Genomic DNA, 22833 nt, shown 5'->3' on the forward strand with positions numbered 1-22833 from the left:
TTGTCCTACCAACCGATCCCTTCTTCTAGTCAAGTTGTGCCACAAACTCATCTTCTCCCCAATCCTATTCAATGCCTCCTCATTAGTTATGTGATCTACCCATCTAATCTTCAGCATTCTTCTGTAGCACCACATTTCGAAAGCTTCTACTCTTCTTGTCCAAACTATTTATCGTTCATGTTTCACTTCCATACATGGCTACACTCCATACAAATACTTTCAGAAACAACTTCCTGACACTTAAATCTATACTCGATGTTAACAAATTTCTCTTCTTCAGAAACGCTTTCCTTGCCATTGCCAGTCTACATTTTATATCCTCTCTACTTCGACCATCATCAGTTATTTTGCTCCCCAAATAGCAAATCTCCTTTACTGCTTTAAGTGTCTCATTTCCTAATCAAATTCCCTCAGCATCACCCGATTTAATTTGGCTACATTCCATTATCCTCGTTTTGCTTTTGTTGATGTTCATCTTATATCCTCCTTTCAAGACACTGTCCATTGCGTTCAGCTGCTCTTCCAGGTCCTTTGCTGTCTGACAGAATTACAATTTCATCCGCGAACCTCAAAGCTTTTATTTCTTCTCCATGGATTTTAATACCTACTCCGAATTTTTCTTTTGTTTCCTTTACTGCTTGCTCAATATACAGATTGAATAACACCAGGGAGAGGCTACAACCCTGTCTCACTCCCTTCCCAACCACTGCTTCCCTTTCATGTCCCTCAACTCTTATAACTGCCATCTGGTTTCTGTACAAATTGTAAATAGCCTTTCGCTCCCTGTATTTCACCCCTGCCACCCTCAGAATTTGAAAGAGAGTATCCCAGTCAACATTGTCTAAAGCTTTCTCCAAGTCTACAAATGCTACAAATGAAGGTTTGCCTTTTCTTAATCTAGCTTCTAAAATAAGTCGTAGGGTCAATATTGCCTCATGTGTTCCCATATTTCTACGGAATCCAAACTGATCTTCCCCGAGGTCAGCTTCTACCAGTTTTTCCATTCCTCTGTAAAGAGTTCGCGTTAGTATTTTGCAGCCGTGACTACTTAAACTGATAGTTTGGTAATTTTCACATCTGTCAACACCTGCTTTCTTTGGGATTGGAATTATTATCTTCTTGAAGTCTGAGGGTATTTCCCCCGTCTCATACATCTACATCCTTACATTCGTCCTCTAGCCATGTCTGCTTAGCCATTTTGCACTTCCTGTCAATCTCATTTTTTAGACATTTGTATTCCTTTTTGCCTGCTTCATTTACTGCATTTTTATATTTTCTCCTTTCATCAATCCAGATATTTTATGAAGGGGTTAAAGTGTCCTGCTCTGTATACACTTACTATCAAGGGAACAAATAAATATAAATTTGTGATGTAAAAGCAGTACCAGTCAATTTGAAGAAATAATGGGTCTGGGTAACACACTGGTTCCCAATGGCAAGGACTATTACCTTCTAAACCAACAGAGATCATGCACAACGCTACAGTTAAATTTGTCACCACAATGAAGATTTAGTAGTAAGACATAATAAGTACTACAGAACAAAAATCAGTACCAAAAATGTCTATGTAAGACATAGTGAAGGAAATGTGGACCACACAATATGAGCAATTCAGATGTTCTGCTCTACAGACATTATCTAGTTAAGAGTTTGCCATTGGTTAACTCAATTAGACAAGACAAATTGCCAATACCTATAATACGCAGGGCTGTACTGACAGCATGGCAAATAGGCTCAAAGCAACAATGCACACACAAAGGGAGGGTGGGGGGAGCACAAAATCTGACTAGAGAGAAAACCAAGAAAGAAAGACAATTTAAAAGTGCACCAGGAGATATATAGAAGTTCTCCCACCCCTGATGTTCTTTTGCCTTCAAGAAGCAGCCTTCACCGTGGCCTGTGACTGTAAATGCACGCTCTTGCCACAGTGTAATTTCTCGAGCATCTTTTGTCCAAGTAACTTCATGTATAAACGAGTACTACCACACACAAATCTGTCAATAACATGGTTTATAAGGCAGCAGTGAGATTGTTTTGCATATCTGCCATCATTTGACTTGTTGCTTCTACTTCACTACTGTAGCAAATGTTATCAAGTGGGTGTTTAAGCAAACACACAGTTTGATCAAAGGCTCCCAATTATTAACAATTACTGCTGACTGAGGACTCTAGCACAATATAACTGTGGAAAAGGCAATGAAAAATGGCGAAGGACTTTCGTTGCTACCAAGTAATGGTTGTACAATCTGCAATGTAACAAAAATTTTCCACAGACAAGCTTTCTGACACTGATTACTAATATTAATATTAAGGGCACTGTTAGTCACTGAGCCTACAGAAAGCTATACTCTGCTTAACTGGCAATAAGCTGAACCATTGTGTAAACAAACTACTGTGCCATTACTAACGCATCTGGTGTCTTAAAACCGCTGGAAGTAGGCCTCCCTTATGTACGAGAGGTTTTTTGTTACTCTAGTGCGAAGAAACTGACACATGCTAAAGCACTGAAAGTTAAATTTTTTTGCTAATCACTGTGCTAAACATTTAACCCATGTAACAAATCACACAACAGAAATTTTCATTGTGACTACCCATACAGATGTATCATTCTGATGCATACAGGCCTACCCAGCTGTACAAAAAACTGTAGAACAGTAGTTTTGCGTTGGATACACACAGATTTGGCAGTTCCGACAGGGGTGCAAGGTCACCTCAGTATGGCTCTGACCCTATAATGCACCGAACTGCAGTGCATAGTACAGCCCTTGGAAACTTTAACGGAATGCATCATTTTATTTTACATTGTTCGGAATGAGGAAAAAGCAATGGAAGAAAATAAGCCCACTTACAATGAAGCTAATCACATAATCTCTTTAGACAAATATAAAAAATAATGTTGTCTCTTTTTTGTAAAGTTGCAAGATCACTTTCACACCTACCGAAATTTTAATCATTAATGACATGCAATTTCTGGAGAAAATGAGTTTTTATGAATATAACTTTGGTTGTCTGTCCAAGAACCATTTTGCAATGCTGTAGGATTTTTCAGCTAAATATAAGGGAAAAAATGTCACATAGAAAGACAGATGAATACAAACAATGTGTGTTTAAAGAGGACACTCCAGTATTTGCCTGAAGTGATCTCAGAAGAAGTACGGAATACCAAGATCACCTTCCAGAATCCAAGGCCAGTGTCGTAACAAGTGCGTAACCTCATTTGGTTAATGAGAAATTGATCATAAGTGGGAGGGGGTGCAAAGAGCTGACAAAGGAAAAAGTTGGAAGATACATTTGTGTACAGTTCAAATTACACCACCTTTTTCCTACTTCCTTTTCACTTGTCCCTCTGCTTCCACTTACTTTTCACGGTCTCTCTCTCTCTTTTAATAAAAGTTAAAAGTTTGAGGTACTCTCTCACGTCTGCATAATACTGACAAATGGTTCAAATGGCTCTGAGCACTGTGGGACTTAACATCCCAGGTCATCAGTCCCCTAAAACTTAGAAGTACTTAAACCTAACTAACCTAAGGACATCACACACATCCATGCCTGAGGCAGGATTCGAACCTGCAACCGTAGCGGTCACGCGGTTCCAGACTGAAGCGCCTAGAACCGCTCGGCCACCAGCAGCCAGCCTGTCAAATGGTTTTCCCCTTCTAGTGAAAGAGGTTTTTTTTTAACTCATGTGTATAATTTGTAACTTTCTTATATAGTTTCCCTTCCAGAAATAAATGATAAATTTGGACTCACCTATTGCTTCTGTATAGTACGGAATGGCTTGTATGTACTTTTTTGTTTTGTATAATTGATTGCCTGTTTCCTTTTTGATCTCTGCCAACCTGGAAAAGAATAATGTGGAGCATAAAAATTTTACAATATGTGTAGATAAAATTTATAGTTGAAAATTGTTACAGGCTAATCTAACCATATTCTGAAGTGGTGTGGTACAAGAAATTTGCATATCAAGACACTGCAAGGTCTACAAAAGGGGGGTTAGGCATATTCTTTGAATGCCCTCAATAAAATGTTGTATGCCTGAATCTACAGAATAAAATATACTGATGACACTATGGGTCTATAAAACTATTGTGTTGGTGGGAAACTACAATGCATTATTAAATATGGATGTACATGGCCATACCACAGGAAAAAGAATAACTATATATGTTAACTATGAACCTAAGGAACCTTTAAATGCCAATTTAACACCAATTATGGTGTGGTCTTTTCGTGTGAAGATCATAAAAGAAGTACATGAACATAAATAAATTAATATTTCAACTTTTCCACATTGTATTAGATAACATTTGGTGAATTAATATGAAATCTGCATACTGAAAGAAATATACTACATATGGAAATGCATTCTGTACTGGACTTACTACAAGCTTCAATGGAAGAATGTAACTGCTGCTGTTCTGTTTCAAGAACCAGTGGACATACGAAAGCATAAAGTACACCAGAGAAGTGAAGTGAAGTGAACTGTTGAGTGAACTGATTGTGTGCAGTTTCATACAGAACTTGCCACGGGGAGCAAAAAAGACAAGATAAATCCAAATTTATACTCCGTAAGTAACTTTATGGGTATGGTGGAATGTACTTAATGTTGCATTCTTACTTCTGCCTTTTCCTGTTCCAGTTGAAAGAGGCAGCAGGGAAACATGGTTGAAAAGCCCAAATAAGAGCTCAAATATCTCTAATATTACCTTCATGATCATTTGAGGAGATATATGTAAGAGAAAATACGTTTTATGATTTTTCTAGGCATGTACACATCTAACAGTGCCTCACAGTGCGGTGCACAACAATCCTCTTGGACTTGAATGAATATCTTCGTGACCCTTACACACTTGCTAAATGAACCCATTACAGTTTGTTGCTCCTCTTCTTTTCCTCTATCAATTGTATCTGATATAAATCATAGACTTAGGTGCAAAACAATATGGAAGTTTGTACAAAGTCAGTGATCACAGTTGGCAAGGCTGTGTCCCATGCAATAAGAACTCTTTTATATGTATTTCACACATGCATTTTTAAAAATGGCATTTATTATCTACACACTAAGCTGGTTGTGATCTCCTGCACAAGTATTAGACGCCTATTTGTTACATCATTACACAGTTTATGTCCATCATTTACTGTTGCTTTCTTTTGGGTTGTAGTTCAGTATTTTCTCGGGTAGTATTTTGTCTTCCAGTTTATTCACACATTACTTCTGCTGTTCCCTATACTCAGTTACTTCCTCATTAACGGCAAATAAATTCCACTCATACTAAGCATCTGCATTCTCCATTACATCTCTCACTATCCTCAAGCATCTCCTCTCTGTTGCTTATATTTTCCTGTCATTTTTTCTTTCTATTTTTCCCAGTCACCCTAGTCTCCTAACTTTTCAAGTATTGTAATTAAGTTCTCTGTTTATTGTTCCACATATCACTTGAAATTCATACAGCTTTTCATCTATATCAGTATAATTAATCATAAATCATGTCACAGTCCAGATATTTATAATGAGACATTCTTTCAAATGGCTTTAAGCACTATGGGACTTAACATCTTAGGTCATCAGTCCCCTAGAACTACTTAAACCTAACTAACCTAAGGACATCACACACATCCATGCCCAAGGCAGGATTCGAACCTGCGACCATAGCAGCAGCGCAGTTCCGGACTGATGCACCAAGAACCGCTCGGCCACAGTGGCTGGCTGACATTCTTTCCATTAATCTGTTGGTACTTAGAATTTTTGACAACACTGGCTATTTATCTCGAAACACTATAATTTATGTAATGAAATTTTAAGAGTGCATTCTGTACATACTTGGTTTAGCCAATTTATGCTGACGAAGTTTTTTCACTTTTTGGTATTATTACTTGATTGTCTGCAAATAGCAAATCACTTAGATTAGTGTGTTTATCTAAATCAATACCTGGATATTTTCGGATTTCCAAAATTCCTGGATATTTTCTGATTTCCAACTGAAAGGACACTGTCAATACAAATGTTAAAAAGACTGGTTGAAAGTGAACACCCATCTCAGTCTGATTAATTTTTTATCTCATTTGTTCTTTTCTCTCCTGTATTTTATTATCTCTCTTGTCTTACAATGTAAACTTTCTGATTGTCCTTTTGTGGCATAGTGGGTAGCCACTATCATTCACTATTCCCGTAATTTGGTTGGATCAATTCAATTGAGATGTTTTCAAAATTAATAAAAACAATGTTGGTTTTGAGTTTAAATTCTTTTTGTTGTTCTATGAGCAATTTTATTGTAAAAATGTTGTCACCACATGAATGAAATTTCCTAAATGCACTTCAGTGATCTTTGAGAAGTGTCTCAGCTTGAACTGTTATTCTATTGTTCAACTCTGAGTAGATTTTGAACACAGTATTCAACAGACTAATGCCTATGTAGTTCCAAAATCTGCTTCTATTGCCCTTTTTGAATAGATGTAACTCACCTGTATTCCACAGGCTTGGTATTTTGCACAACTGCCAGCAAATATTGATAAGATGTAATAATCTGAGATGAAAGGAAGTTCCCATGAATTTGATTAATTTTGTATTTATTCAATCTGTTTTTGCAGCTTTCCTCCTCCTCTTGCGTGTATTTTGTGGTTCATCCACTTTCTTCACAGAAACACAAAATTCACAATGTCTACACCATAACTCTTGTTACCATCTAATCCATTGATCTTTAATTACATCAAGTTTTGCTCTCTCTGCTTCTGACTGGTATTCAAACTATTATAGAGTTATTGACTATCACTGCAATATTAACTGTTCTCTTTCATATTTCTGAACCCCCACCCCCCTCAAAATCTCAAATGTGCAGTGTGATGATAGAAAAGTCATACCTCTCATGGGCAGGAAGTGTGTTACCTGGAGACTTAAATGTGAGATCTGCTGTCAGTGAAGCTACACCTCTCCACGACAAATGTGAAATTTTATTAATGCAAGTGAACACCCCAAATGTTAACAATTCACAGAAGACACAGCAGTTGTGGAACAACAAACACCAGAAACAAGTGAAACAGCAGCAGCATCATTATCATCAGAAGCAGCAACAGCAGCAGCAGCAGCAGTAGTAGCAGAACCAACAACAACTGGAGCAGCAACACAGCAATACTTATGGAGGAGCCAAAGGAAAATTACATCTGTGTCATTCAGTGATAATTTTTTATGGTTTCAAGCAAAGAAGAAAAAATGTGAAAAACCAGCCTGCTAACTCACAGATAAGTCACGGCAATCATGGTCTTGAAAGTAAAGTTGAAATTCTGGAGGACTCATTGCCACAGAATAAGTATTCTTTCTTATGTCTATCTGAACATTGGCTTAAACCAGAACAAATACAATACTATGTACCAGAAGGTTATAAACATGGAAACAGTTTTTGCAGATCTCAGTACCATAATGTTGGTACTGTTATCTATGTTTTAAATGAAATAGAGTGTAGTAGAACACTAGATTTAGTTGGGCATGTGTAGATAAACACTCTGAAATTACCGGGATCATATGTGATATAACGAAACTTATCACAGTATGTATCTACCATTTCCCTGACTCAGATGATAAAACTTTTTTAGATGATTTAGACAGTGTACTCTGCTACATAATGAAGTAGAAACAATATGTAACTGTAGTTGGGGGAGACTTTAATTCAAGTTTTGATGTAACATGTAACAAACCCAGTGTAAATAAGTTACTGAATATGTTAAGGCAGCACAACTTCCATCATGTAAATTCAGAACCAATAAGACTAAAACTGTGCTTGGATAATGCTTTTGTCAACTGTGCTCATGATACGTATTCCACCAAGGTAAGGGAATTTGTTTTCTCAGACCACTCCATATTAAAGTAGGGTTAAGACATTTTATAAAAGGGGATGAGAGCAAGACTGCACAAAAGTTAACAAAATCCAATACCTTAATATCAACAAAACACAATCTCAGAAAACTAACACCAACTGAGCATAACAAATTGGGACAGATTATTTCAAAACTGTGATTCCAGAGCCCAAACAGTTTATGAAACATTCCACAATTACTTAAAAGGTACTTTAAAAGCCCATCTTGTTCAAAAGAAATATCATAAAACAAGAAGGGATAAACTGTGGTACACCAAAGAACTGGAGAATCTAAAAAAATAAGCTGCTGCTGTTGAAGCACCTTGGCAAAGTAAATAATTCTAATGAAATTAAGGATCTCGAAAAAACCACTAAGAAACTATATAAGAAAGAGTTACAATTGGTGAAACAAAGATGCAACACAAATCTCATAAAAGAAATAGTAAAAACCAATGCAAAACAGCCTGGTCAGTAATTAATACTGTTAAAGGTGAAGTCAGAAACTTTGACTAGACAGTCCCAATACTAGCAGATACATTCAACAAATATTTTGTAAGCTGTGCTGATGATATCAAAAAGTTGATCAGTAAACCCAATGTAACATACACTCCTGGAAATGGAAAAAAGAACACATTGACACTGGTGTGTCAGACCCACCATACTTGCTCCGGACACTGCGAGGGGGCTGTACAAGCAATGATCACACGCACGGCACAGCGGACACACCAGGAACCGCGGTGTTGGCCGTCGAATGGCGCTAGCTGCGCAGCATTTGTGCACCGTCGCCGTCAGTGTCAGCCAGTTTGCCGTGGCATACGGAGCTCCATCGCAGTCTTCAACACTGGTAGCATGCCGCGACAGCGTGGACGTGAACCGTATGTGCAGTTGACGGACTTTGAGCGAGGGCGTATAGTGGGCATGCGGGAGGCCGGGTGGACGTACCGCCAAATTGCTCAACACATGGGGCGTGAGGTCTCCACAGTACATCGATGTTGTCACCAGTAGTCGGCGGAGGGTGCACGTGCCCGTCGACCTGGGACCGGACCGCAGCGACGCACGGATGCACGCCAAGACCGTAGGATCCTACGCAGTGCCGTAGGGGACCGCACCGCCACTTCCCAGCAAATTAGGGACACTGTTGCTCCTGGGGTATCGGCGAGGACCATTCGCAACCGTCTCCATGAAGCTGGGCTACGGTCCCGCACACCGTTAGGCCGTCTTCCACTCACGCCCCAACATCGTGCAGCCCGCCTCCAGTGGTGTCGCGACAGGCGTGAATGGTGGGACGAATGGAGACGTGTCATCTTCAGCGATGAGAGTCGCTTCTGCCTTGGTGCCAATGATGGTCGTATGCGTGTTTGGCGCCGTGCAGGTGAGCGTCACAATCAGGACTGCATACAACCGAGGCACACAGGGCCAACACCCGGCATCATGGTGTGGGGAGCGATCTCCTACACTGGCCGTACACCACTGGTGATCATCGAGGGGACACTGAACAGTGCACGGTACATCCAAACCGTCATCGAACCCATCGTTCTACCATTCCTAGACCGGCAAGGGAACTTGCTGTTCCAACAGGACAATGCACGTACGCATGTATCCCGTGCCACCCAACGTGCTCTAGAAGGTGTAAGTCAACTACCCTGGCCAGCAAGATCTCCGGATCTGTCCCCCATTGAGCATGTTTGGGACTGGATGAAGCGTCGTCTCACGCGGTCTGCACGTCCAGCACGAACGCTGGTCCAACTGAGGCGCCAGGTGGAAATGGCATGGCAAGCCGTTCCACAGGACTACATCCAGCATCTCTACGATCGTCTCCATGGGAGAATAGCAGCCTGCATTGCTGCGAAAGGTGGATATACACTACACTAGTGCCGACATTGTGCATGCTCTGTTGCCTGTGTCTATGTGCCTGTGGTTCTGTCAGTGTGATCATGTGATGTATCTGACCCCAGGAATGTGTCAAAGTTTCCCCTTCCTGGGACAATGAATTCACGGTGTTCTTATTTCAATTTCCAGGAGTGTATATTGATTATCTTAAGAGTGCAAACCTAAATCATAACATGGCCAGATCATCACTGAAACACTTTAAAGAGGTACACCAACAAGAAGTTCTTAAAATAGTCAAAGAAATAAATTCATACAGTACAGATATTTTTAATATGTCAAACAATCTATTGAAAGAAATCATACATTACATTGCAGCACCATTAACATATTCTATAAACCTGCATCTCATAGAAGGGGTTTTTCCTGATCCTCTCAAACTATCCAAGGTGACTCCAGTCTTTAAGAAGGGTATCAAACCAGATCCTGCAAACTACAGACCAATTTCACTAATTCCAGTACTAGGAAAAGTCTTTGAAGGCATAATATATCAGCAGATGTATGAGTACCTAGGACTAAATGATATGTTAAGTGCATCACAGTTTGGTTACAGAAAAGGAAGGTCAGCTATACTTGCCATAGAGTTCTTAGAGACATTTTAGCAGCATTCGAGGACCTTATATGATCTGAGCAAAGCCTTTGACTGTGTTGACTACTCACTTTTGCTCTCTAAACTTGAGTACTACAGAATATGTGATAAAAGTTTAAAACTCATCAAATCATACCTCAATAAAAGGAAGCAGGTGGTGAGTTCAGGAAGTCATCTGTCAAACACACTTGAGGTTCAACACAGAGTGCCGAAGGGATCTAAATTGGGACCACTTCTCTTCCTTGAACACATAAATGACTTACCAGGAAATAGAGATGTAAAGATGTATATGTCTGCAGATGATACAACTTTTCTATCTGCAAACCATAAGTATTTGATAATCTTGTAAGTGGTATGAAATTGGCAAAAGAAAATGCAACATCATGGTATAATGCAAATGGTCTACTATTAAATGAGGAAAAGACTCAGAATATGTGGTTCAGTCTATCAAAGACTACAAAAATAGAAAAACAAAAGGCAAAGTTTTTAGGTATCATACTCGACAACACGGAACTCGCATGTTGATCACATAGTGGTTAGGTTGTCAAGAGTTATATATTTGTTGAAGAGACTTGTGTGTGTTGTGACGTTTGAGTATGTAATGACAGCGTACTTTGCCTTTTTTCAATCTGTTTTAATGTATGGGTTAATACTATGGGGAAACAGCAGAAAAATAAATGAAATTATGGTGATCCAGCAGAAAGCAATCAGAGTAATGGCTAAGGTAGATAATAGGACACATTGTAAACCATTGTTCATTAAATATATAATTTTAACAGTTATTAACTTACACATTCTTTACAGCATTAACTACATACTTGCTGAACTACCTAATTTAAGTGTAACAAATCAACTATACAAGAACCTGTACTTCTCTGCTGTTGCCACAAAAAGATTAGCTAAAACTAACAATAGTCATAAGTATATGGCCATTAAAATATATAACAAATTGTCTAAGAATGCATCAATCAAGCCTGACAAATTATTTAAAGAAAATGTACATAACTTCTTTATCCATTCTATTCCTTAGTAGAATTTTTAGAAATGTCCAATATCAACTTAAATATGAAAAAAATTATTTTGTAAAATTAATAGGTAAAGTGAACTGACGAAGTCTATTGCATGTAATAATGCTGAATGACCAATAAAGAATCTGAATGTTCCCTCTATCTCCATCCCAAAAAACGCAATTTCACTGTTTCGCTTTCAAACACTTTCTTTTTATTTAGTCTGTTAGTAGCATTAAAAAAAGGCTTTTATAAGAGCAATTATGGATAAATAAATGACACCTCAAAATGTTAATGAAAAACTGACAAAATCTAGCTGAATCAGCAATGAATTATAAGGGTTTCACTGGATGTGACCCCCTACAAGAGTTCAGGATGGCCAAGTGGCGAGTCAGTGGTGACGACCTGTTTCATGCCCAAAGTGTCAATGAGACAACATCCAATTAACATCCATTTATTGACAAGAGTTTTACAGCTATTCAGTCTACTCTTCAACATGGTTTGGTAGCAGTCTTGCCACATCCACATTGCAGGAAAGTGCCGATTGGCACATCAGTGCCTACCACGGAATCTGCAGTCTAGACCAGGGGGCTGTCCCATGGTACAACTGGTAAGATGGTGCCTACACAAGCACTGCCATGGAGCGGTGGCACTATGCGCCCTACACCCAAATCAAACAGCTTGCAGTCAGTCAGATCCATTCTTCGTTCACAGGAGATCTGATCTGTACTCTCTTCAGTCAGTCACCACTATGACTGGCAGGAATGGGAGCTCACAGAGTTGCAGCCCCCCCCCCCCCCCCCCACACACACACACACTTTTCAGATTCACTTAAAACACTTCACAAAGGATAGGCACCAAGCACTTTGGGGTCTCCCAGCCAATAATGCCACATGACTATTTTTGAAACAATAAAGGTTGAATGCATGCGAAGTGTAGCACAACTGCATGCTATTTTTTAATGCTGAAGTTCTAGAGCTGCTACATAATTACTCTTATTCAGCAAAAGTAAATAGCGGCAACTTAATAACAGATGGGTTAGTTGAAGAAACAAATTATAATATCCTTAAAATTAACAACAGGATCAATGAATAAACTATCACCAATTGGATGTTGGTTGGGGATACAGTCAAATTCCAATTATTTACTGTTTAAAACTCAGCAAAAGATTACTTTACAGTGTTTGACTGATAGGAATTTGTGGTTAACTTGCAATTCATGAGAAAAAAAGGAGATTGAAAATGAGTTAATTTTTATATTTTGAGACAGGGAGGGAATCAAGAATTACATCACTCTACAAGTTGTTTAACATGGCAAGAAATCAGGATATGGCTTTCCGGTGATGAATGACTGTCATCAGAGATGAATAGAAGTTGAGTTGGGTGTTTGATGTAATGGAACATTTGCAAGCTGATGGCTACAATGTACATACAAAGAAACTCCAGCAATGATGTGCACACCTGATGAACAAGCTGACAGGCTAAATTTTAAATTTGGCCAAGAAATTCTGGAAGAGAAGGATAAATTTTGTTATCTCTGAAGTAGACTACATACAGGAAGAAGCAAGGTGTGTGCAAAGTAAAAGGAATTTCTTTGAAAAAATATCTGCTAGCATCCAATAATATAGACCTTGAGGCCAGGAAAGAATTCGTGAAAAGTTAGGCTGAGAGCTCTGTATGGGAGAAGACATGGGCAATGAGAAAGACAAAAATGAAATAGTTATTATTAAATTAAACTGCAATAAAGCTTTTACACTTCCGTGGCAACATACATTTTCAGTTACATGGATTACGCTTTCACTAAAGGAATGCCCTGCTTTCAGGCTGACACACACACACACACACACACACACACACACACACACACACACACACACACACACACACTTTGATTGTCCTTGCACTGCAGCTCTATAGGCATAAAGGGTTAAGTACGGAGGAAAGGGTGAGGAGAGAAAGGAGGCAGAGCATGAGCTGCAGCATTCATTTCAATATGCTTAATTTTATTCATGGAAATTTTATTGTAAATTCTCTTCATTCTGAAATTATCTGAAATTATATATACAGGGGGTCCATAAAGCCCCTTTACAACTTCAAAATTTTATTATAGCGGCAGTTGTTGAAATATTTTAACAAAATTTTTTTTATTGTAATTACTGTTTACTAAAGTTTTTATATATACTAAAATTTTGTTTCAGATACTCTGTTGATGGAAGGAACTGAATCTCTATAAAATGGCAACTCCTCAAGAGAAGACACAATGTGTGTCCTGGTTTATTGAGACAAAATCGGACGTTCAGACTCAACAAAACTTCAGAATGAAGTACGGAAGAGATCCACCATCGCACCCTGCGGTCCGTGCATGGCACAAAAAATTTATGGAGACAGGGACAGTATTGGATAAGAGAAGGAGCGGGCGACCAAAAACATTCGAGGAAAACATTGATCGCGTTTTAAATGTCTTCGCTCATTCACCTACGAAGCCCATCCACACTGCTGCCAGACAGTTGCAACTACCACATTGAACTGTGCATACGGTCCTCCACAAGAACTTACAGTTGTATGCTTACAAAGCGCAACTGTTCCAGACACTTGAGCCAAATGACAAGCCAAAACGGACAGAGTCTCCACTCAACATGCTGGAAAGCCTTTTGGAGGATGAAGCACTCCTCAAGTGAGTTTGTTTCAGTGACAAGGCCACTTTTCATGTTTCTGGGATATTAAACAGACACAGTGTGAGAATCTGGGAATCTGAACACCCCCACATTAGTAGGGAGCTTCACTGGGATAGTCCAAAAGTGAGTGTGTGGTGTGGAATCATGTGCAACCGAATAATTGGTCCATTTTTCTTCAATGAATCAACAATTACTGTAGATGTTTACCTTGACATTCTGACTGTGTAGCACCACAATTGATTGACTTACAACCAACTATCATTTTCTAGCAAGACGGTGCAACACCACATTGGGGACTGCATGTTCACTGGTTCCTCAATGAAACATTTCCAGGCAGATGGATTGGGAGGAATGGGCCAATTCCTTGGCCACTGCATTCACCAGATATCACTCCGTTGGATTTTTTTTTTTATGGAGGTATGTAAAAGATGTCATGTAGCAGACACAGATACGGACATTGCTGACTTGAAGCAGCAAAGGACTCATAATGCCATTGCCACCACTGATAACACTACACTACAGCGAACTTGGCAAGAAATCGAGTACAGTCTTTATGTGCTTCGTGCAACTAAAGGTGCCCATATAGAGGTCTATTAAACAGTATCAAAAAAACTTTTTATAAACACTGATTGCAATAAAAGAAATGTTGTTAAAATATTTCAACAACTGCCATTGTAATAAAATTTTGAAGTTGTAAATGGACTTTATGGACACCCTGTTTATATCTGTAATTAGCATAATGAGTTATGACAACAAAGATATGTTGCTGCAGCCAATCCATGTCCAACTGCTTGTTTTAAAATGTATTATTCAGTTATCAGTCATCTGGATGACCTAGATAAGTGTGTTTTGAATACTGGCCACAACTACTGAAACTGCTGTTGTATTTCATTGAATATCAGACATGCTGATTCAGTACTTTAGCTTCCAAACACATTTAGACTGCAATGTCAAATTATGACAATGAAACAAAGGTAAAAGATGAATCTGGTTGCAAGGGCAATGAGCCAGTGGAAGCATCCAATTTGAACAATCTGTTTTGACCCATGACACAATGGTGTTGTGGTATGTAATGCCACTACGGTATGTAGTTTTTGAGTTAGTTGTGTTTGTAGACATTGTGTAGTTGTATCTGAAGATGTCTTCTGGTGGTGGATGTGGACGTGTTGAGTTCAATGGGTGGTATTGGGTTCATCTGAGTTCTGGTTGTCATCACGCAAAGTGGTTTTGAGTTTAGGTACTTGGTGCGATAACAAGGGTTCTCGAAGCGTTTTCAATGAGTTAAGAGTTTTTGTTTGTTTGTATATTTGGCATTTTTGTTAGGTATGATTAGTCTGGTGCTTGTTGTGCAGAAAGAAGTCTAAATTTTTGTTATTGCTTATTTATTAGGAATGGATATGACAGTGAAGTTCATGAGTGTATTACTACATTCTGAGATAGGTGGTGATACGATGTCTGTCATACAGTTGCTGTAGATGTTCGGTCTTATTGCTGAAAATGGTATGCTGGTTGTGTTTTAACTGATGTAGTGAGTATGGGGTATTTGAATTTCTGAGTTGTTGGGGGTTTTGGATGCATTTTTCATAGTTATATAGTTTATTGGTATCAACAGCTGCAGTTAAGCTATGTAAGTTAAGGGATATGGTTTAATCATTAAAATCCCAGATGATAATAGGTGGACAGCACATCTGCAGTGATGTGCAATCCCTTTTTTCAGTGTGCTGAAGCTCATACTACAGCCTTCACAGACAGGTACTATCCCTAAAACCTCATCTCTCCCCCATTCCTCTACATTTAACTTTATTTTAACACTAGTCCATGCATTGCAACAGCCATAAATGAGGCTATCAGTACTATAGTGGCCTAACCCACAGCACGCTGGTTTGTGGGAATGGCCATTGGAAGATACTGACATTTGCAGAATTGATATGTACGGTAGTGATTGAGGCGTATAGCAATGATTGTGGTATACATAACGTGCTATGGTGCCCAGTAATTGGCTATACATGGAGTGAACTGTAACAGTGTTTTTAGACCTTTTTTTGTGTGGGTTAGGCCACTATAGTTTCGGCACACTTGGCCATAATACACGAAACGTGTGGGATAGGCCACTATTGCTTTACACACTGTAGTCAAACATTGGGCAAGATACACATGAGGTGTTAATGTTCATCTTTCGTTTCATCATTTACAGGAATGGTGTCACTACACGGGTGTGCAGATGTCTTCAAGTTACAGTAATAACCATGGTACACCAGGGGTACGAATTGCGGCAAGGTCATTAAATCATTCTTTTTCAATCCACTAATAGCATTTCCATTGGGATATAGTATGTCCAGAGGCTCAATTACTTTCGACCCTCGTTTAGCAAAACTGACATCAGCAAACAGGACATCTGGCTCATTGGAGTACTTATAAAACATGGTATGGGGGAGGATGCTTTATACTGAAGCCACTGAATATGGAGCCATTGCACCCTGGTATTGTGTGTCGACATTTTACGGTTACGAATGTTTCTCTCTAAACGTACTGTGGATATGAAATCATTCCTTGTCATTGGTATAGTGGCGAAGGGTGGTTGTTTTCGTGAAGTGATGATGACATTCATCCAGTCAGAGGGTGTGTACATGTTTGGGTGAAATTTCCTGTTCTTCGTGATGATACCGAATTCCTGGTCACATGGTAGGTATGAATTCCGACTCATTAGGAATTTATGGTGGATTACTTTCGGTGTGAAGTCTGCATGCAGAACCATGAATTGACACAGTAAGGCCATTTTTATATTCTGATTTTGTCCGCCACATTGATCTGAGCAGATAATCAGTCATTTTGTTTGGATGTTATATTTAATGTAATGCATGAGAGACAATCCAATTTCTTGTGGTCCTCGGGATGCTTTGCCCTCACTCCATACATACATGGTAGCTTTCTTAGTACATAGATCGTGTATTCCAAGGCAGTATGTCCACAATTGCCGCTTGTAGTAACAGATACCTGTCACTAAGTACCGGTGTCGGTATAGTCCTCATCAAATCAAAGGCAATCGTGGTCGCATCACTGTCTTGATGCCTCCCTTCTGCTGGATCGCAATGCATTCCCGTCCGCATGCTCTCGGCCTTTTGTTGATGTAACTCTCTTTCACGTTCCCATTTCCCCTTCTCTTCCACAGTATCGGCTGCAGCATGTTTGATGTTACAGAGGTCACATTTATGGCAGGAATCACTTACAGGAGAATGAAAGAAGAGATTAAATCTTGTATTAAATACCTGACCAAACATGTAGTATGAGATTGGATCATCATGCTCATCTTTATATAAATGGTATAACTTCCCTATGCTCAGGTCTGGTGACAAATTCTTCCGATCCACTGTTTCATTCATTCGTGCATTATGGCTCTGTTATTCTGGAAACCATTTTATGAAGTTCTCTACCGCAACAGTCTTCGCTATTGGTGTTTTGTTTTTAGCAAGGCATGCGCCTCGCTTATCAATGGGTGGGGTCTGGTGCTGCACTTTGTGCAAAAGAACCCTTGTAATCCTACCATCTGATACCTGCAAAATGTTCTTAAAGAACATTTTACACACCTTCACATCCACTCCCTCTTCATTCTGGAAATGGTATAGGCATGTTGTTACTCATCGCAACTCTGTAATATCAGAGGAATATGTGTGTGCCGTAGGGACTACCTTCACCATAGCAAAAGTGTGTGCCGACTGCAATTTGAAACTACTTAATGCATAGAATGAGTCAAACAGATGTTGCTGGTGTTCAGGTGAAAAATATTGACCACATTCCCTCTGACATGTGCATGCTCCGAGGGTGGGGCAATTCTTTGGCACTTCATTTCCCTTCACGCTAATGTATTCTTCCCCTTTTGATCACTTTCCTCTTTGACTGTACCGCACGCACAGGGAAATATGGAAGCGTCCGATCCCGCCCGTCTGCTTTGACCAATGATGTTACAAATATGGTGGAAACGACCGTAAACCACGATTCCAATATGGCGCATACAAAGTCGGTACGTACACATTATGAGAACGAAAATAAATCAAAAAACAAACAAACACACACACACACACACACACACACACACACACACACACACACACTTTCCACAAAAAGCCTAATGACACTAATGGGACAAGCGCGGGAAATGGGGTGTTTTTGGGTGGGGACAAACTAAATATAAACAAATTTATACACCCACCCCCATACAAACCACACAAGACGACGAAAAAAAACCACCATCACAAAACTCCACAAATACCACTAAACACAATATCATCTGGAATCGGACACTTCCCTTGACCTATATAGCTCAACAGCAGCTCCCGATCCCATAAGTTAGGATCAAACACTTCCCTTGGCCTATATAGCTCAAAAACATCTCTCGATACCAATATCAACATACACAGCCACACATTGGGATCGAACACTTCCCTTGACCTGCGCACTGTTAATTTTCTCCATCATATCCATTCGTGAACATAAATAACAACAGATTAATTTTACTAAAATTACCACACGATGTACAGCGAACAACACTAAATTAACCTTCACACAAAATCGTTAACTCACTGAAATGAATTACACTACAAACACAGCCGACACTCGAACAATTCTGGATAATGAGCAAAAGCAAACTGAGCCCATTGCACCACACAAACGAAAACCCTGAACATACCACCAGAGAGCACAACAAACCACAACACGACGACATCTACAAACACGCCACACTCACAAACCTAACTCCGTGCCGTCATGACGTCACACACGACAACACCCTTATGTCGCAAGTCAAAGCAGACGTGTGGGATCGGACGCTTCTGTCGACCCACGCACAGGTGTGCATCCCAGACTCATTTTCTTCCTCACTGCAGTGTAATTATGGTACCAGTGCTACGATCCCCTCCGATACATCCTCGATTGACATAGTGGGTGTGGTATCCTTCCATGCATTGGGCAGATTGGGCTCTGCTAAGATGACACGTAACTCATCCGCTGTACCACTTACATGCTGGCTGAATCGGCTAGGTGCACATTCCACATCTAAGGCATCGGTCGTAGTGTCCAATTCAAATAGGTCTGAAATGGAAATGTTCCTTATCCGCACCGGTGTCCATATAAAATCGTACGAGTCCAACAAGGGAATATAACACTATCCCTATGTTGCAATGTGGCTTTGACATTGTCACCGGGGCTACTGCACATGTTGTTCCTTAGTACACACACACTAATGACCGTTCAGCGGTATAAGTCACTATTGCACTGCGTTTCGTATGGCACTGCGTGGTGCATAAACAACATCTGACACTACCACATTGTCCATGATGTCCAAATACACGTCTGGTGTAATGGTAGAGAGTTAAGTGATGTTCTGTGTGAATATCTCATTTTTTCCAAAAATGTGGGTTAGGCCACTATTGCATTGATAGCCTGAAATATGGTTTCTAATCTGTGATTATAACTCTTTGAAGCATGTTGTTAAAGGGTACTGACAAAGAACAGATGGATTAATCAATTGAGAAATGAAGGCCTGGAGTCAATAATTAATGCCTAATAAAGACTATAATGAGAAAGAGACCAAATGAGGCAAAAAAAAGTATCAAATGAGTGAAGTGCTGAAAGAAAGCATAAGCATTCCTCAAATACAGTTAACAGCTGCAGCTCTAACACTTCTTCTGGTTAAGTTTCATGCTGTCTCTTTATATCGAAGTGTGTGTGTGTGTGTGTGTGTGTGTGTGTGTGTGTGTGTGTGTGTGCGACACAAACTATAGGTAATTTACTAATTGTGACATTTTCACAACACTTAGAAGCTGGTAAAACATGTCTTGGATAAAGTGCGAAGGTGAGGATTATGGAACGGGCATTAACAACTAGTGAGTAAGGTGAGAAACTATTTAGGTGCAGTAAGTTAAAAACAGGTGTGAAAACTGTTTTATGAAACCTATTTTGTTAGAAAACTAAATGTTTCAGATAACTCTTGAGTATTCTTAATGCAATGTCAATGTATTTTGCCAACATTTGAAACTGTTCAGGCTATCCATAATACTTACAACCATACTGATGACAGCATTGCGGGGGGGGGGGGGGGGGGGGGATGGAAGGGAACAAAACTGACAACTATTCCCTCATTTTTATAATTGGTGAGTACACTGTTAATAAATCAGACTCAATTTTATGAGAAGTGCTGAACACTCACAAATATTCTTTCATACCGCCCACATCCGCCCTATGGAACGAACACCTGATCAAATAACACGCTTATACATCACACCACAGCAATGTTTTTTCTTCCAATAGTATTTCTTTGTCTATCATCATGCAAGGTACAGAATTTAAAAAAAAAAAAAAAAATTTGCCTAACTAGGCCTACTTCTATACATTTTACACAGGCTTATGATTAATTATCGGCGAATGCAGTTTTTGTGGCGTGGGAAAAAAAAAAAAAGGTTACTGGACAGTGAGTACATTTACGTCTGTTCTACATAACGTGAAATTCAACTTTAGCTAAACTACGTGTAAATTCTGTTTTCTTGAGGGATTTTGTTACTGCCGAAGGACCGTGATTACCAAAAAAGGCTGCCAATATCTACAGTACACCCCCAGGATTTCTGATTTTGAGTAATAACCAAATTTTAAAACGGAGTTACTATTACAACATTACAGCATACAACTACGTAACTCTACATTGATCCTCGACACTCGTCTCTCAGCTGGTAACAGCATTACAACGAAACAACATCGACTGAGCAATAGACAGTACTTTTTCCAGACAGTTTTAGTAAGCTGACTTTTCTCCTGAACGATTCACAAATTAGAGAGCGGTCGGGAAAACTGAAAGATTACTTCAACGTTGCACAATTCGGTGCGTTGTTTTGTGCCATATACGCCTAGTCTCTGAATAACTGTAATATATTTTATGCACTTAACATTCTCATAACGCGAGTCAGACTAATATCACAAATTCCACTTACTCCTCTTCATTATGATCTACAATTTCCGGTGCACTTTCTGTTGGTGCCATCTCCAAATCAATCAATGTATCAGCCATGTTGCCCACTAGAACGCCAAGCTAGCAGAACACAATCCACTGGCAGTTCACGAATAGTATCTCTGGCAAGAACGGCCAAAGAAGTAGGTTTATATAATATTTCACACAATGGCCAATCAAAATCATGCAGTGGTATGTACAACTGTGGCTGGGTGGCAATGGCTGCCAAAGAAAGTTGTCGGTGGGGAAATACACAGTAAAGTAGTAGTAGGTGCGCTATGAGTGATGTCGGAGTGTTACAGGTTGTTTACACCAACACAGTAGTTATTTACAGTGTTTAATATTCAAGCGGTCAGTAACAATTTAGATATAAGAATGACGTTTGAGACCATGCCGGCAACCTAATTTTAGTGAGTAGGCGTAGTCCAGGTTTATGGCTCTGGATGCAGGTGTACAGGGACATAAACGGGTGGTATCGGGGTCTGTGTTGCAAGTGTCAGTTTTGATAAAGATGGTTTCATCAAATCACAGATATGAGAACGCAAAGGTAAGTGAACAGTTACTAGGACACTTGTTATTTTTTGATTATGGAAGCCACCAAAAGCAAAGTAGTGGTTTGATATATTATCTTCATCTTCGTTTTATCCACTTTGTAAGTTCGCTACTTTAATATGTGTCACATCCTCCACTAAGGAATGTTATGACTGCGAATTCAGTGTCTCATAGGTGCATAGACATCCATATCAGTCTACATAATAAGGCTGCATCACACCATGTTTGTTATTTCTTTTTAATGTACACTCTCATCCTGAATGAGACACTTGTTTGTAAAGGTGTTCTATGAGTCAATATTTGCAATTTCATCCTATGTTACATGTACAGTTGGCCCCTATCATTTTGTTACTTAGTTGGTAATCGTGGAATCATAAGTTTTTGCATCAGTAGTACACAGTATTCCAACACAGTTCAGTAGTCTACTTAGTAGTACACATCGTGCATTACAATTTTCTTTATTGCCATACATCCATCTTAACAGCCTGGGTTGGGTGGAATGATACTGAATATTTAAATTTTTTAGGGTAGGCTACCAAGCAAGTAAGAGATGACAAGCCTAATTATTTTAGTCCACATTAAATAGGACAGTTACATTATGTTATGCTAGGTACTGACAGACTTATGACCTACTTTCAAAGCCTAAGAGAAAAGAATATTATTTAACGTCATTGCCTTGGATGTGAAAAAAGTATTGGTCTCATGACTCACATTTGCAGTTTGAACAATGATGATGTCTGTCCAAGAAGCTAGTGTGGCAGTTTCTTTCCACAATACCAATGTGTCAGAAAATGTAGACATAACGTCATTGACACCCACATTTCACACTAGCCTAAATGTATATAGCCTAACCCATATATGGCTTTCTTAGATAGTGAGATGTGCATCACTCCATATTGGACTTTTCTCTCCCCCCTGCAATGAATTTATAGGTTTACATGTTCCGTAGTTAGGTTTCCTTGCAGAAATGTCCCAAATCGCAACACTGTAAGTTAGATCTAAAGTAAGTATTGATGAAAAGAGCTTCAAAATTGGTTCTTATGTGTTAGACTTGCAATTCTTAAAATGCTCATGAAAATCCAGATCGTGATATTTTTCGTGCAACCAACAAGAATGCTTGTCTTTTTGAGTTTCGGCTTTGACATTTGTTTGTTGCGGAGGTACTAATTTAGGAGCAGTTGGTAGTAATTGTATCTCCCTCATTTCCCCTTTCCCTCCAACAGGCAATTGAATAGATGGTGATACATACAGTGCCACATGACAACCACTTTACAGAATAGAGT

General features: G+C 39.3%; 2 protein-coding genes across 2 annotated transcripts in view; one reads left to right on the forward strand and one right to left on the reverse strand.

Moving 5' to 3' along the window:
- The window catches only part of LOC126480679 (dnaJ homolog subfamily C member 7), a 94748-nt gene extending 73629 nt beyond the window's left edge, over positions 1 to 21119 (reverse strand). Inside the window, exons 1-2 of the mRNA XM_050103903.1 lie at positions 20982 to 21119; positions 3751 to 3839 (exon numbers count right to left, since the gene is read on the reverse strand). Of these exons, the coding sequence (XP_049959860.1) occupies positions 3751 to 3839; positions 20982 to 21058 (166 nt within the window). The 5' untranslated portion in view covers positions 21059 to 21119. The remainder of the gene's footprint in view (positions 1 to 3750; positions 3840 to 20981) is intronic.
- An 80-nt stretch (positions 21120 to 21199) lies between these two features.
- LOC126480680 (cyclin-Y) overlaps positions 21200 to 22833 on the forward strand; it is a 70477-nt gene continuing 68843 nt past the window's right edge. The window contains exon 1 of the mRNA XM_050103904.1: positions 21200 to 21545. The gene's annotated coding sequence lies outside the window, so the exon portion shown is untranslated. The remainder of the gene's footprint in view (positions 21546 to 22833) is intronic.

Source organism: Schistocerca serialis, chromosome 5 (genome assembly GCF_023864345.2).
Source record: "Schistocerca serialis cubense isolate TAMUIC-IGC-003099 chromosome 5, iqSchSeri2.2, whole genome shotgun sequence".
Classification (NCBI taxonomy): domain Eukaryota; kingdom Metazoa; phylum Arthropoda; class Insecta; order Orthoptera; family Acrididae; genus Schistocerca; species Schistocerca serialis.